The sequence below is a fragment of the Anolis carolinensis genome, chromosome 3 (assembly GCF_035594765.1).
Source record: "Anolis carolinensis isolate JA03-04 chromosome 3, rAnoCar3.1.pri, whole genome shotgun sequence".
Classification (NCBI taxonomy): domain Eukaryota; kingdom Metazoa; phylum Chordata; class Lepidosauria; order Squamata; family Dactyloidae; genus Anolis; species Anolis carolinensis.
Window position 1 is genome coordinate 229,247,575 of NC_085843.1, and position 12,861 is coordinate 229,260,435.

The 12,861-nt window shown below is 41.1% G+C and overlaps 1 protein-coding gene across 2 annotated transcripts; it reads left to right on the plus strand.

Annotated features, from left to right (window-relative positions):
* gsto1 (glutathione S-transferase omega 1) lies at positions 1-11,469 on the plus strand. Of its 2 annotated transcripts, none has more exons than XM_003218515.4 (6): positions 1-158; positions 3,810-3,918; positions 5,377-5,599; positions 7,718-7,819; positions 8,448-8,554; positions 11,039-11,469. In XM_003218515.4, the coding sequence occupies exons 1-6, from the start codon at positions 125-127 to the stop codon at positions 11,190-11,192; spliced, it is 729 nt and encodes a 242-aa protein (XP_003218563.1). In that variant the 5' UTR covers positions 1-124; the 3' UTR covers positions 11,193-11,469. The 2 variants fall into 2 exon arrangements, with proteins under 2 accessions (XP_003218563.1, XP_062832352.1); XM_062976282.1 differs by having other exon boundaries at positions 44-158; positions 3,787-3,918.
* Positions 11,470-12,861: the final 1,392 nt, after the last annotated feature.

Here is a 12,861-nt window from a genome sequence, read left to right on the forward strand (position 1 = left end):
ATGAAGGGGGCGGAGCCAAGCGACCCTAAGATTCTTAGAGCCTAACAGGAGGAAGACGAAGCTTTTGGGAAATCAACCTCACTGCGGCTGCGCGTCTTTTTGAGTTTCGCCTTCGGTCAGCAGAATGTCCGGGGATTCTTCTCTGAGTTTAGGCAAAGGTAAGGTCACTCTCTACAGCAAAGTAGATCTAGAGATGATGTTTAGGTGAAAAAAACATCAGGGAGGGTTGTTTGTTTGGATTTGCTGAAGATCAGCATCTACACTGTGAAATTTAACTCAGTTTGGCACCACTTAGCCATATTTGGTGGGCTGTGGAATCCTAGGAGTTGTTTTACAAGGCTTTTAGCCAAAGAGTGTTGGTGCCTCATCAAACTACAGATCCTATTATTCCATAGCATTGAGCCATGGCAGTTAAAGTGGTGTCAAACTGTATTAGTTCTGGGTTGCTGTCCGTTTTCTGGGCAGTATGGCCGTGTTCAAGAAGCATTCTCTCCTGACGTTTCGCCCACATTTATGGTAGGCATCCTCAGAGGTTGCAAGGTCTTTTGGAAACTAGGCAAGTGAGGTTTATATATCTGTGGGATGTCCAGGGTGGGAGAAGGAACTCTTCTGTTGGAGGCAAGTGTGAATGTTGCAATTGCCCACCTTGGCAGAGAAATTCCAGACATGAATCAATCCAGCAAAGGACCCCCCCAGTTAGTACGCAGCCAGGCTTTGAAACTGGATGGCTATTCAGTGCAAATCAAGATAGCCAATTGCAACGTTCGCCAATTACAACTAGACAATGGGGTTTCTTATCTGTGGAATGTCCAGGGTGGGAGAAAGAACTCTTGTCTGTTTGAAGCTGGTGTGGATGTTGCAATCGATTATCTTGAATAGCATTGAATAGCCTTGTTACTTCCTGGCTGGGGAAATCCTTTGTTGGGTGGAGATTAGCTGTTCCTGATTGTTTCTTATCAGGAATTCTGCTGTTTTTGAGTGTTCTTCTTTATTTATGGTCCTGATTTTAGAGTTTTTTTTAGAGAGCCATGAAAAGGAAAAAAAATCTGGCTACCAGTATTAAAAAAAACTCTAAAATCAGGACAGCAAATTAAGAACAACACTCAAAAACAGGGGAATTCCAAACAAGAAAGAATCAGAGCCAGCTAACACCTCTTAACAAAAATACCCCAGCAGGAAGCAGCCAGGCTTTGAAACTGTAAGGCAATTCAATACTAATCAAAGCAATCAATTGCAACATTCACACTTGCCTCAAACAGACAGAAGTTCTTTCTCCCACCCTGGACTTTCCACAGATATATAAACCCCACTTGCCTAGTTTTAACAAACCTCACCACCTCTGAGGATGCTTGCTATAGATGTGGGCGAAACGTAAGGAGAGAATGCTTTTGGAACATGGCCATACAACCTGTAGAATTCACATCAACCCAGTGATTCCAGCCATGAAAGCCTTTGACAACACATTAAGATATACCAGTTATCCACTGTGCAATCGTTTTAATATAGATGTCTATTTTCTTTGAGGGTAGGGGAGAATACAGTTATTAATAATAATATATAATAACTTTGTTTTTGTACCCCGCCTCCATGTCCTTGAAGGGACTCGGGGCGGCTTAAATGGGGCAAAGCCCAACAACACAGTTAAAATGTAATTACATAAAAATGCAACTGTTCCAACATTACCCTGTTTTCTGAGCAATGTTTACACTTTGTGGATAAAGCACTTATTTGTAGCCATTCAGCTGACTACAGTAAATAGCTTGGTATTCTTAAACTCCTTTCATCATCTGCATATAAACTTGGTGAAATAAACCATTGAGATGCCTGCTGGCTGGTTGTGAGAATTAAATACACGGATTATGTACAAGATGAATGCAGGTTGCGTCCCCCTGAAAAATGTAAACAGGCAGTCCTAAAGTTGCAAACATCTGACTTACAAATGAGTTGTAGCTACAAATGGGGATGAGAGAACAGGAAATGAGAGAAATCTACCTCTCAGAAGGAAAACCCACTTTTTAAAAGAGTTATCATGGGAGAAAAGTGCCTCCACTGAAGCTTTATTACCAATCCTTGTTTCCACAACAAGCCAATTTTTTCAAAATCCAATTATCACAGGGACAGAAAGTGAGGTGAAATCTTCTGAAGAGGGGCACAGACAGCAAAACAAACACCATAAGAGTGTTGATCCTTCCCAATGCTATCCAAAGCTAATATTTAGATAGATATATAGATAATTCATATATATCACTGGAATTATATTTTAAATATGTACCTATAAAGTGTTCATATTGTCATTCCTGCGCACACTGCTCACATTGTCAAAACACAAAGTTGTAAACCTCAGTTTCGCTTTTGATTTGGCAACACTTCACTATTATTGGTCTCTTTAATCCTACAAAGGGTGTATACGTTTTTTTTTAAAAAAAAGCAAATGTGAATTTTCTCCCCAAAATTCAAAGTTATTAACACCGTTAAGAGGTTCAGTGTTGTATAGTAATTTAAGCGGCTGACTGACTTTAGGACCAGAATTTGATTTTCCGTTCATTAGTGGAAAACTGCTGGATCACCTTCGGTGAGTCACACACTCTCAGCCCTGCAAAAACCCTTAAGGATCACCATTGGTTCAAAACAACTACAAGGCACACAACAGCAACAATGTATACGTTGGGTTGTTGTATGTTTTCCGGGCTGTATGGCCATGTTCTAGGAGTATTCTCTACTGACGTTTCTATGGCAGGCATCCTCAGAGGTTGTGAGGTATGAGGTATGTTTCTCCATGCCTCACAACCTCTGAGGATGCCTGCCATAGATGTGGGCAAAATGTCAGTAGAGAATACTCCTAGAACATGGCCATACAGCCCGGAAAACATACAACAACCCTGTGATCCCGGCCATGAAAGCCTTCGACAAGACAATGTATACATTTTTTGGAAACGCCTTGTATAGTCTTTGAAAGGTTTCCCAATCCTTCTACACACCCACACACTTTTATCTTTCTCCCTTATGACTTGTTCTGTTTTCTCGGGGAAAGCCGATGACTGTTAGTTCTGACAGGAACGATTCAGGCCATAGAATTGGAAGAGACCACATGGGCCATCCAGTCCAGCCCCCCTGCCATGCAGGAAAAGCACAATCAAAGCACCCCTGACAGATGGTCATCTAGCCTCTGTTTAAAAGCTTCCAAGGAAGGAGCTTCCACCGCACTCCGAGGCAGAGAGTTCCACTGTCAAACAACTCTTACAGTCAGGAAGTTCTTCCTAATGTTCAGGTGGAATGTCCTTTCCTGTAATTTTAACCCATTGCTCAGAGTCCTAGTTTCTAGTAGAAAATAAGTTTGTTCCCTCTTCCTTATGGTATTCTTTCACATATTAAAACATGTCATTATGTCTCCTCTCAGCCTTCTCTTCTGCAGGCTAAACATACCCAGCTCTTTAAGATACTCCTCATAGGGCGTGGTCTCCAGACCTTTGATCATTTCAGTCGTCCTCCTCTGGACACCTTCCAGTTTGTCAATATCTTTTTTAAACTGTGGTATCCAGAACTGGACACAGTATTCCAGGTGAGATCTAACCACAACATAATAGAGAGGCACAATGACTTCCCTCAATCTTTTCATGCAGCCCAAAATCTCATTGGCTTTTTTAGCTTCTGCGTCACACTGTTGGCTCATGTTCAACTTATTGTCCACTAAGATTCCAAGATCTCTTTCACATGGACTGTTGTTCAGACAGGTATTGCCAATTATTTTTTTTTTCTGCCTAATGCTACATTTCTTTCTTGTCAAAGAAATGTATTTTTTTGTCTTCCAGGAAGCCTTGCTCCAGGACCTGTGCCTGAAGGAATCATCCGTCTCTATAGTATGCGCTACTGTCCCTTTGCACAGAGAACACGACTAGTCCTGAAAGCCAAAGGAATTAAGTGAGATTAATATTATTTACTTGTTTATTTATTTTTTATTCATATAGTACAGAACCCAAGGCCATTAATAAAACAATTAAAACATAGTGCAACTTAAATTCTTAGTCAGTGGGATTTTGGGCTACATCAAAAGGAGTATCGTGTCTAGATTTAACATTTAAAAAATTCTTGAAAAATAAAGTGCATCAAAAAAACTAGTAACGGACAAAAACACAGAGGTTCTAATTCTACCAACCACTGTATTTCAAAATGGTAACAATATGCCGCTGGAGGAGTGAAGTGGCAATCAGATTACATGTGTAAGGCTCATGCACTCTCTAGTTCCCCAGTTCCTATAGATTCCTCCATTTCTCTGTCAACATCTTGGTTGCAAACACCCCGCAAAGAAACATTTGTGGACTTGCAGCAACATGATGCTGTTACCTTGTCCTAAGAAGGTGTTACGGATCAGTCTATTCCAGGGCCATGTTTCTGACAGTAGGTTACTCTAAACTGAGAGGAATGGGTTTCTCAGTAAGAGAGGGTGTATGTCATCCTTTCTCCTTCGTTATTAAGACATAATTTTGCTTGAATAGTCTACTATATGGCCAGCAGGGGAGCACATTACATGACTTTAGCAGAAGAGGCAGGCATAGCTTGGCTGGCCACACCTATCTCAATGGAGTAAAGGGACGGTTCACTGTTACTGCTGGAGCCCCCAGTGGCGCATTGGGTTAAATCCTTGTGCCAGCAGGAATACTCACTGAAAGGTCGAAGGTTTGAATCCGGGGAGCGGGGCGAGCTCCCATCTGTCAGCTCTAGTTTCCCATGCCGGGACATGAGAGACACCTCCCAAAGGATGGTAAAACATCTGGGCGTTCCTTGGGCAACGTCCTTGCAGGTGGCCAATTCTCTCACACCAGAAACGACTTGCAGTTTCTCAAGTCGCTCCTGACATGGGGAAAAAACTTATTGCCTGCAGTTTCAGCTGCAGGATTGCTACTGTATTGTAGTTTTTGACTACCCAAGAGCCAGAGGTCTCTGGATCTTGTACAGTACATTAAATATGTACAAAAAATAAATAATGGCAACCAGGTTCAAAGAAAAGCAATGCAGTGCATACAGCCAAGGGGAAACCAGCAGAAAAATAGAATAGCACTGAATATGGTGGGCATTGGATTTTATTGTTCATTTTATGTTGTTTTAATGATGCAACATATTGTATCTTTTTAATGTTGCTGAGCAGTATTTTATAGCCAGGATGTTAGTCTTTTATATCAATAAGTATGCAGTTGATGTAAACTTCTAAGCCTTATCTTCCCGTTTCCCAAGATTAGGGATTTTCATGGCGATTGTTACCTTTTAAAAATGCAAATGGACAGAAATGATTTGATAGTATTTAGAAATGTGATTACTTTTACTATTCACTCTTGTAGTGTCAAAAATAACTGCTGTTTTTTAACATTTCGTCCTCTTTAGACATGAAATTGTGAATATAAACTTGAAAAATAAACCCGATTGGTTTTTTGAGAAGAATCCTGGTGGCCTTGTCCCTGTATTGGAGACAAGCAAGGGTCAGCTGATTTATGAATCTTCGATCACTTGCGAGTATTTAGATGAAGCATACCCAGAGAATAAGCTATACCCGACAGATCCATATGAGAAAGCTTTCCAGAAAATGACCCTGGAACTGTTCTCCACGGTGGGTACTGAAAAAGAATGGGAAACCAGTTTAACTTGTTAGAGTGGAATACAGCTAAGAAGGGATTGGTATGTTTGCAAATCATCTGCTAAGTAATGCTTCCTAAGGCATCTTGCATAGGCCCTAGTTCAACATGGTTATCCTACACTGGATACAGTTAAGGGTTGTTGTTGTGTGCACATTCAAGTCCTTTATGACCTATTATGACTCTAAGGTGAGTTTTCTTGGGAGGATTTGTTTAAAATGAGATTGCTATTGCCTTCCTCTGAGGCTGAAAAGGTATGATTTGTCCAAGATCACCTAATAGCAGGATGTCAAACAGCTGCACCATACTGGCTCCAGACAAAACTACATGTTAAGGCCAGTGGGCTATTGTACACAATCAACACACGTTCCCTCGAGCAGTGGAAGATAGGATGCAGGCTGCCAGAGTTGCAAATTAACATTGCAAAGTCCATTACTGGGCAAATGGTAATATATTAATACATCTAAGTGCAATTCATTTCTATGTATCATTATTAAAATCACTAGATCTTTTGATAACAAATTTGAAGAATACATTTAAGCTACTTAATTAAAGTAATGATACCTGCTTGAATATGTCACTTTTATTTTGTATGCTGTTAAATATTGTTAGCAAATGATAACAGTCTGGGTTGGAATCTGAATAGTTATATAGTAAGGAGTAGTTTAAGAAAGGGACTTAAATGCTCACAAAAACAAGATCCCGTCTGATCTTCAAAGCTTGGATGTGGGACTGCTATTGAATACCAGATGCTATAAGCCAGCATTTCTCAACCTGGAGGGCCCACGAGAGGGGTTTCAGAGGGGTCGCCAAAGACCAGTATTTTCTGTTGGTTATGGGGGTTTTGTGTGGGAAGTTTGGCCCAATTCTATCGTCAGTGGGGTTCAAGGGGCTCTTTGATTGTAGGTAAACTATAAACCCCAGCAACTACAAATTCCAAATGCCAAGGTCTCTTTTCCCCAAACTCCACCAGTGTTCAAATTTGGGCATATTTAATATTTGTGCCAGTTTGGTCCAAATCCATCATTGTTTGAGTCCACAGTGCTCTCTGGATGTAGGTGAACTACAACTCCAAAACTCAAGGTCAATGCCCACCAAACCCTTCCAGTATTTTCTGTTGGTCATAGGAGTTCTGTGTGCCACGTTTGACTCAGTTCCATTGTTGTTGGAGTTCAGAATGCTCTTTGATTGTAGGTGAATTATAAATCCCAGCAACTACAACTCCCAAATGATAAAATCTATCTCCCCTCCCCTCCAACCCCACCAGTATTCAGATTTGGGTGTATCGGGTAAATGGTAAAGGTAAAGGTTTCCCTTGATGTTAAGTCCAGTCATGTCTGACTCTGGGGGTTGGTGCTCATCTCCATTTCTAAGCCGAAGAGCCGGCGTTGTCCGTAGACAACTCCAAGTTCATGTGGCCAGCATGACCGCATGGAGCGCCAAATTTGGTCCAGTGAATGAAATTACATCCTGCATATCAGATATTTTCATTACAATTCATAGCAGAAATTACAGTTATGAAGTACCAACGAAAAAAAATATGGTTGGGGGGGTCATTACAACATGAACTGTATTAAGGGGTCGCAGCATTAGGAAGGTAGAGAACCACTGCTATAGGCCCTGTTGCAGAGGAAGGAACTGGCAAAACCATCTCCTTGTCTACGAAATTAATAGGATTGCCATAAGTCAATGGATGACTTGACAGTACATATATATACAAACGCTGTTTTAAAAGGGGGAAAAGCTAGGTTTACATCATTAGTAACACCTTTAACAATGTCGATCAGGGTTAAAATACTTTGGGACCTCTTGATGAATTAAAATACAACCCCCATAATCCCTCACTATTGGAAAACACCCAGTGAAATAGCTTTAAAAAATTCTGAATGGTTCAGGAGTAGATGCTGAATTTAGATACAAGTAACACTGATCTTATTGACAATATTAGATAGCAGTGTATCCATTTTCATAAATCTGATGATGATGGCAGGATTGTTCCTTGTACTTTTGTCACCTAGCCTGCGTAACTTCCTTGAATTTGAATGTGGAGCTTTTCTACAGCTTGATAATTGTGCAATTTCTGCTTTAATTAGCTGCTTTCTCTGGCCTACAAACATCTTTTTGGTGTGAAGAATGGAGAAGATATGTCTGCTGTGAAAAAAGAGTACTCTGAAAAGCTTCTCAAATTTGAAGAGGTGAGAGTTGGGAGTCCTAATTTTCCCAAAGAAAACTGTAAAATCCATTCATAAGTTAGAGCAGCAGCCTTTGTGCAAAGGTTTTGTACACATTTCTGACTAAACTTAGGTATATACTAGCTGTGCCCGGCCATGCAACAACAACAACAACAACAATAATAATAATATACTTCAAATAATATAACTTCAAAGACTCTGGCAGAAACCAGTGCAGGTGGTCCCGGTGGTGATCGGCACACTGGGTGCCGTGCCAAAAGATCTCAGCCGGCATTTGGAAACAATAGACATTGACTAAATTACGATCTGCCAACTGCAAAAGGCCACCCTGCTGGGATCTGCACACATCATCCGAAAATACATCACACAGTCCTAGACACTTGGGAAGTGTTCGACTTGTGATTTTGTGATATGAAATCCAGCATATCTGTCTTGTTTGCTGTGTCATAATAAAATAATAATAATAATATACAAAATCCAGCATATCTATCTTGTTTGCTGTGTCATAATAATAATGATGATGATAATGATGATGATGATGATGATAAAGATTTCAGTTTCTGGGTGGCCCTGTGCTGTGCTGTATTAAAAGGTGTGCTAGTTAGAAATCTCCTGTGTCTTTCCATTTCAGATTCTGGTGAACCGTAATACTACGTTCTTTGGTGGGAACTCAGTCAGCATGATTGACTACCTGATCTGGCCATGGTTCGAGCGCTTGGAGCTCTTCCAGTTACAAGAGTAAGCCTTTTGAACCTTTTATTCTTCCAAACTTGAATATTCTTCTACCAGTTTTCCTCCAGTCTTTTACCAGTGTCTCAGTGTAGTTTAAGAGCAACATACAGAAGAGAGGCAGAAAAGAAGGTTTGACTGTCTCCTTTCCTGTACTCTCACTTAAATATAAAACAGCAAATCAGAGATTGAAGATGCTGCTATTTTGGAACTGTAGCATCCAGAATCTTCCAATCAGCATAGCTATTTTCTAAAAATTGTATACTATGCTATATAGTTTATAGCAAAAGTGATAATGGTGTACAAGAACTTGATGCTTGTGCAGCTGTTGTTGGAAGGATTAAAATTGCCACTGAAATATTGAGCGAGCATAAATAGTGTCAAACTATGGTCAGGTTTAGAAACTAATTAGAGAAAGATCAAATTTCTTAGGCCAGTAGCCATTCATCCCCAGTTAGTTAGATTCTATCATTTGAGAAATGCATTTTACATATCTGTTTGGTAAAAATCAAGCAATAGCAGTAAGTTCAGGCCTGCAATTTTGTTCTTTTATGTAATCTTAGATCTGACCTTAACTTCAAATCCATTTAACCTACTAATATATATTTTAGAACCTTGTTTATTTTTCCTGTAAAAAAATAAAAAATAAAATAAATTGGAATCTAGAATAAATTAAATCTTGTAGAGAAACCTCTCCAGGTAGTAGCAAAAGGAGCTGTATCTGTGGGTTCAGGTTTTTTTTTTTTTTGGTCAGGAGCAACTTGAAAAACTGCAAATCACTTCTAGTATGAGAGAATTGGCCATCTGAAAGGATGTTGCCCGGGGAACACTCTGATGTTTTTTGGTGTTTTTACCATCCTTGTGGGAGGCTTCTCCCATGTTCCCGCATGGAGCTGGAGCTGATTAGAGGGAGCTCATCCACGCTCTCCCTGGGCAACTGTCAGGTCAGCAACTCAACCTTCAAGCCATCAGTCTTGCCTGCACTGTGGGTTCAGTGAAGTGGTGTGTGCCACAAGTATGTTTCACCTGTGGAAAAGAAGGAAGTTACTGAGGAAAAGAAGCACATGGGAAACAGGAAGAGGAAAAGGAGTCGATTCCACAAGGTCAATGAAGTGACGTGCATCGCCAGCTCCTTCTCTTCTTCTGTAGCATGAGTGTCCTTGCTTGGGCACAGGAAGGGAGGAACAGGCAAAACAGAAACATGGAGGAGCATACCTCTTTCCTCAACACTCCTATGGCAGCCCTAACTTCAAGAACCAAACACAGAACTATCGCCAAATAATTATTGCAAAAGGGAACTGACTACAAATAAATAATTGGAAGTCTCTCCCTAGGGAGATTAGATTAGCCCCCACTCTGTCCACTTTCCGTAAAGACTTGAAAACTTGGATGTTCCGAATGTGCCTTGGAATAGCGGTTTAATTCCTGACCAGGTATGCCCAACCCTAATGTTTTGGTTTTCCAGCACTTTACTTCCAGCCCCGGCCCTATAGTTTGCATTTGCGCAAGCCCCATGTAAGCCGCCCCGAGTCCCTTTGGGGAGATGGTGGCGAGATATAAGAATAAAGTTATTATTATTATTATTATTATTATTATTATTATTATTATTATTATTATTCGTTAGTGACTACTTTTTACATTGTACTAACCCTGTATTGCTGTCCAGCCACATAATTTGGCAACTATAATTCAAACAGGCAGCATTTGGAGGTCCTGTGACTATGCATCTGAAACTGCTAAACTTGAACGACTGGCAGATGTTCTCAAGATTCTGGGTCTTCCCCGACTCATAGAATCATAGAGTTGGAAGAGACCTCATGGGCCAATCCAGTCCAACCCCCTGCCAAGAAGCAGGAAAATCGCATTCAAAGCACCCCTGACAGATGGCCATCGAGCCTCTGCTTAAAAGCCTCCAAAGAAGGATCCTCCACCACACTCCGAGGCAGAGAGTTCCACTGCTGAATGGCTCTCACAGAGAGGAAGTTCTTCCTAATGTTCAGGTGGAATCTCCTTTCCTGTAGTTTAAAGCCATTGTTCCACGTCGTAGTCTCCAGGGCAGTAGAAAACAAGCTTGCTCCCTCCTCCCTGTGATTTCCCTTCATATATTTATACATGGTCCTCATCATGTCTCCTCTCAGCCTTCTCATGCCCAGCTCTTTCAGCCACTCCTCATGGGGCTTGTTCTCCAGATCCTTGATCATTTTAGTCATCTTCCTCTGGACACATTCCAGCTTGTCAACATCTCTCATCGCAGTGCCCAGAATTGGACACAGTATTCCAGGTGTGGCCTGACCAAGGTCTGACTTCCCTGGATCAAGACCCTATACTCCTTATTTATGCAGGCCAAAATCCCATTGCCTTTTTTAGCTGCTGCATGACACTGTTGGCTCACTCCCAATGCTGTGTCACTGAACCAGGCAGTTTTTCCTCTTTTAAAGACAAAATATTCAAAGTTTCACAATTATTTTAAAGGCATTTTCTGTTCTCCTACAGCTGTCTGGATCATCTTCCAAAACTAAAAGAGTGGGTTGAAGTCATGATGCTCGATCCAGCTGTCCAAGCAACAACATCAGATCTTCAGAAGATCAAAGGTTTCTTTGATCTGTACCTGAAAAATAGCCATGAGGCCTGTGACTATGGGCTCTGAAAGCTAGCTAGTGGCAAAGCATACTGCATAGCTGCTGTTGCAGAATCTCAATCTGGTGTCTAAGGTGTGCTGCTCATTTGTTGTATGGACCTGTGCAGAAAAGATACACCATTCATTTACATGTTGTATTTCTTTCTTTAAACATTTGCAAATTCTTTCAAAGTTGTGATGCCACTCTAGTTCTAGACACAGCTTCAATGTAGATGCTATTGTTGGCTCTGTCGCTGTTTTGAAACAAATCTTTGCCACTCAGGAATAAATATACTTTTAACACAGACTTTCCTTGTCTCTTTTGTGCAACGTTGACCAAAATGATACAGTTCAAAGTGTTCAGCTATAATTTCCAAACTGCAATTCTCAGGATGTGTTGTTGAAGGCTTTCATGACCAAAATCACTGGATTGCTGTGAGTTTTCTGGGCTGTATGACCATGTTTCAGAAGCATTCTCTCCTGACTTTTGCCCACATCTATGGCAGGCTTCCTCAGAGGTTGCAAGGTCTGTTGGAAACTGGGCTTTAATATATCTGTGGAAAGTCCAGGGTGTGAGAAAGAACTCTCTGTTTGAGGCAAGTATGAATGTTGCAATTGGCCAGCTTAATTAGCATTGAATAGCCTTGCAGCTTCAAAACCTCGCTTCTTCCTGCCTGGGGAAATCCTATGTTGGAAGGTGTTAGCTGGCCCTGATTGTTTCCTGTCTGGAATTCCTCTGTTTTCTGAGTGTTGTTCTTTATTTACTGTTCTGATTTTTAATGCTGGTAGCCAGATTTTGTTCATTTTCATGTTTTCCTCCTTTCTGTTGAAATTGTTCACATGCTTGTGGATTTCAATGGCTTCTCTGTTTTAGCCTGACATTGTGGTTGTTAGAATGGTCCAGCATTTCTGTGTTCTCAAATAGTATGCTGTGTCCAGGTTGGGCCATCAAGTGCTCTGCTATGGCTTACTTCTCCGGTTGAATTAGTCTGCAGTGCCTTTCACGCTCCTCGATTCATCTTTGGACAATGATGCGTTTAGTGGTCCCTATGTAGACTTGTCCACAGCTGCATGGTATATAGTAGACTCCTGCAGAAGTGAGAGGATCCCTCATGTTCTTTGCTGAACATAGCATTTGTTGGATTTTCTTAGTGGGTCTGTAGATAGTTTGAAGGCTGTGTTTCTTCATTACCTTCCCTATGCAGTCAGTGGTTTCCTTGATGTATGGTAAGAACACTTTTTCCACTGCGTGGATCTTTGTACTTACTCTCGTTGTTTGTTCTTGATCTTGCAGCTATTCTAATGTCTGTGGTGGAGTATCTATTGGCCTATGGAGTCCAATTGCAATATTCACACCTGCCTCAAGCAGACAAGAGTTTTTTCTCCCCCCTGGGCCTTCCACAGATACATAAACCCCACTTGCCTAGTTTCCAACAGACCTCATAACCTCCGAGGAAGCCTGTCATAGATGTGGGTGAAACGTCAGGAGAGAATGCTTCTGGAACATGGTCATACAGCCCAGAAAACTCACAGAAACCTAATGATTCTAGCCATGAACGCCTTCGACAATGTCTTGTAGATGTTTGAGAACTTTGCAGTTAGAAATACAAAGCAAGAATCATTGATACAAAACATAAGCATTTGGGTTCCGTGGGGCTGTTGAATGGCCATGGGGTCACTAGTAGCCTCTGGCTTCCAT

What these genes read in the sequence shown, in the direction of transcription:
- gsto1 (XM_003218515.4), top strand. Translation starts at nt 125, where the DNA reads ATGTCCGGGGATTCTTCTCTGAGTTTAGGCAAAG. An exon ending in TTCTCTGAGTTTAGGCAAAG is followed by an intron (nt 159 to 3,809) that starts GTAAGGTCACTC and finishes TTTGTCTTCCAG; the next exon opens with GAAGCCTTGCTCCAGGACCT. An exon ending in GAGCTCTTCCAGTTACAAGA is followed by an intron (nt 8,555 to 11,038) that starts GTAAGCCTTTTG and finishes GTTCTCCTACAG; the next exon opens with CTGTCTGGATCATCTTCCAA.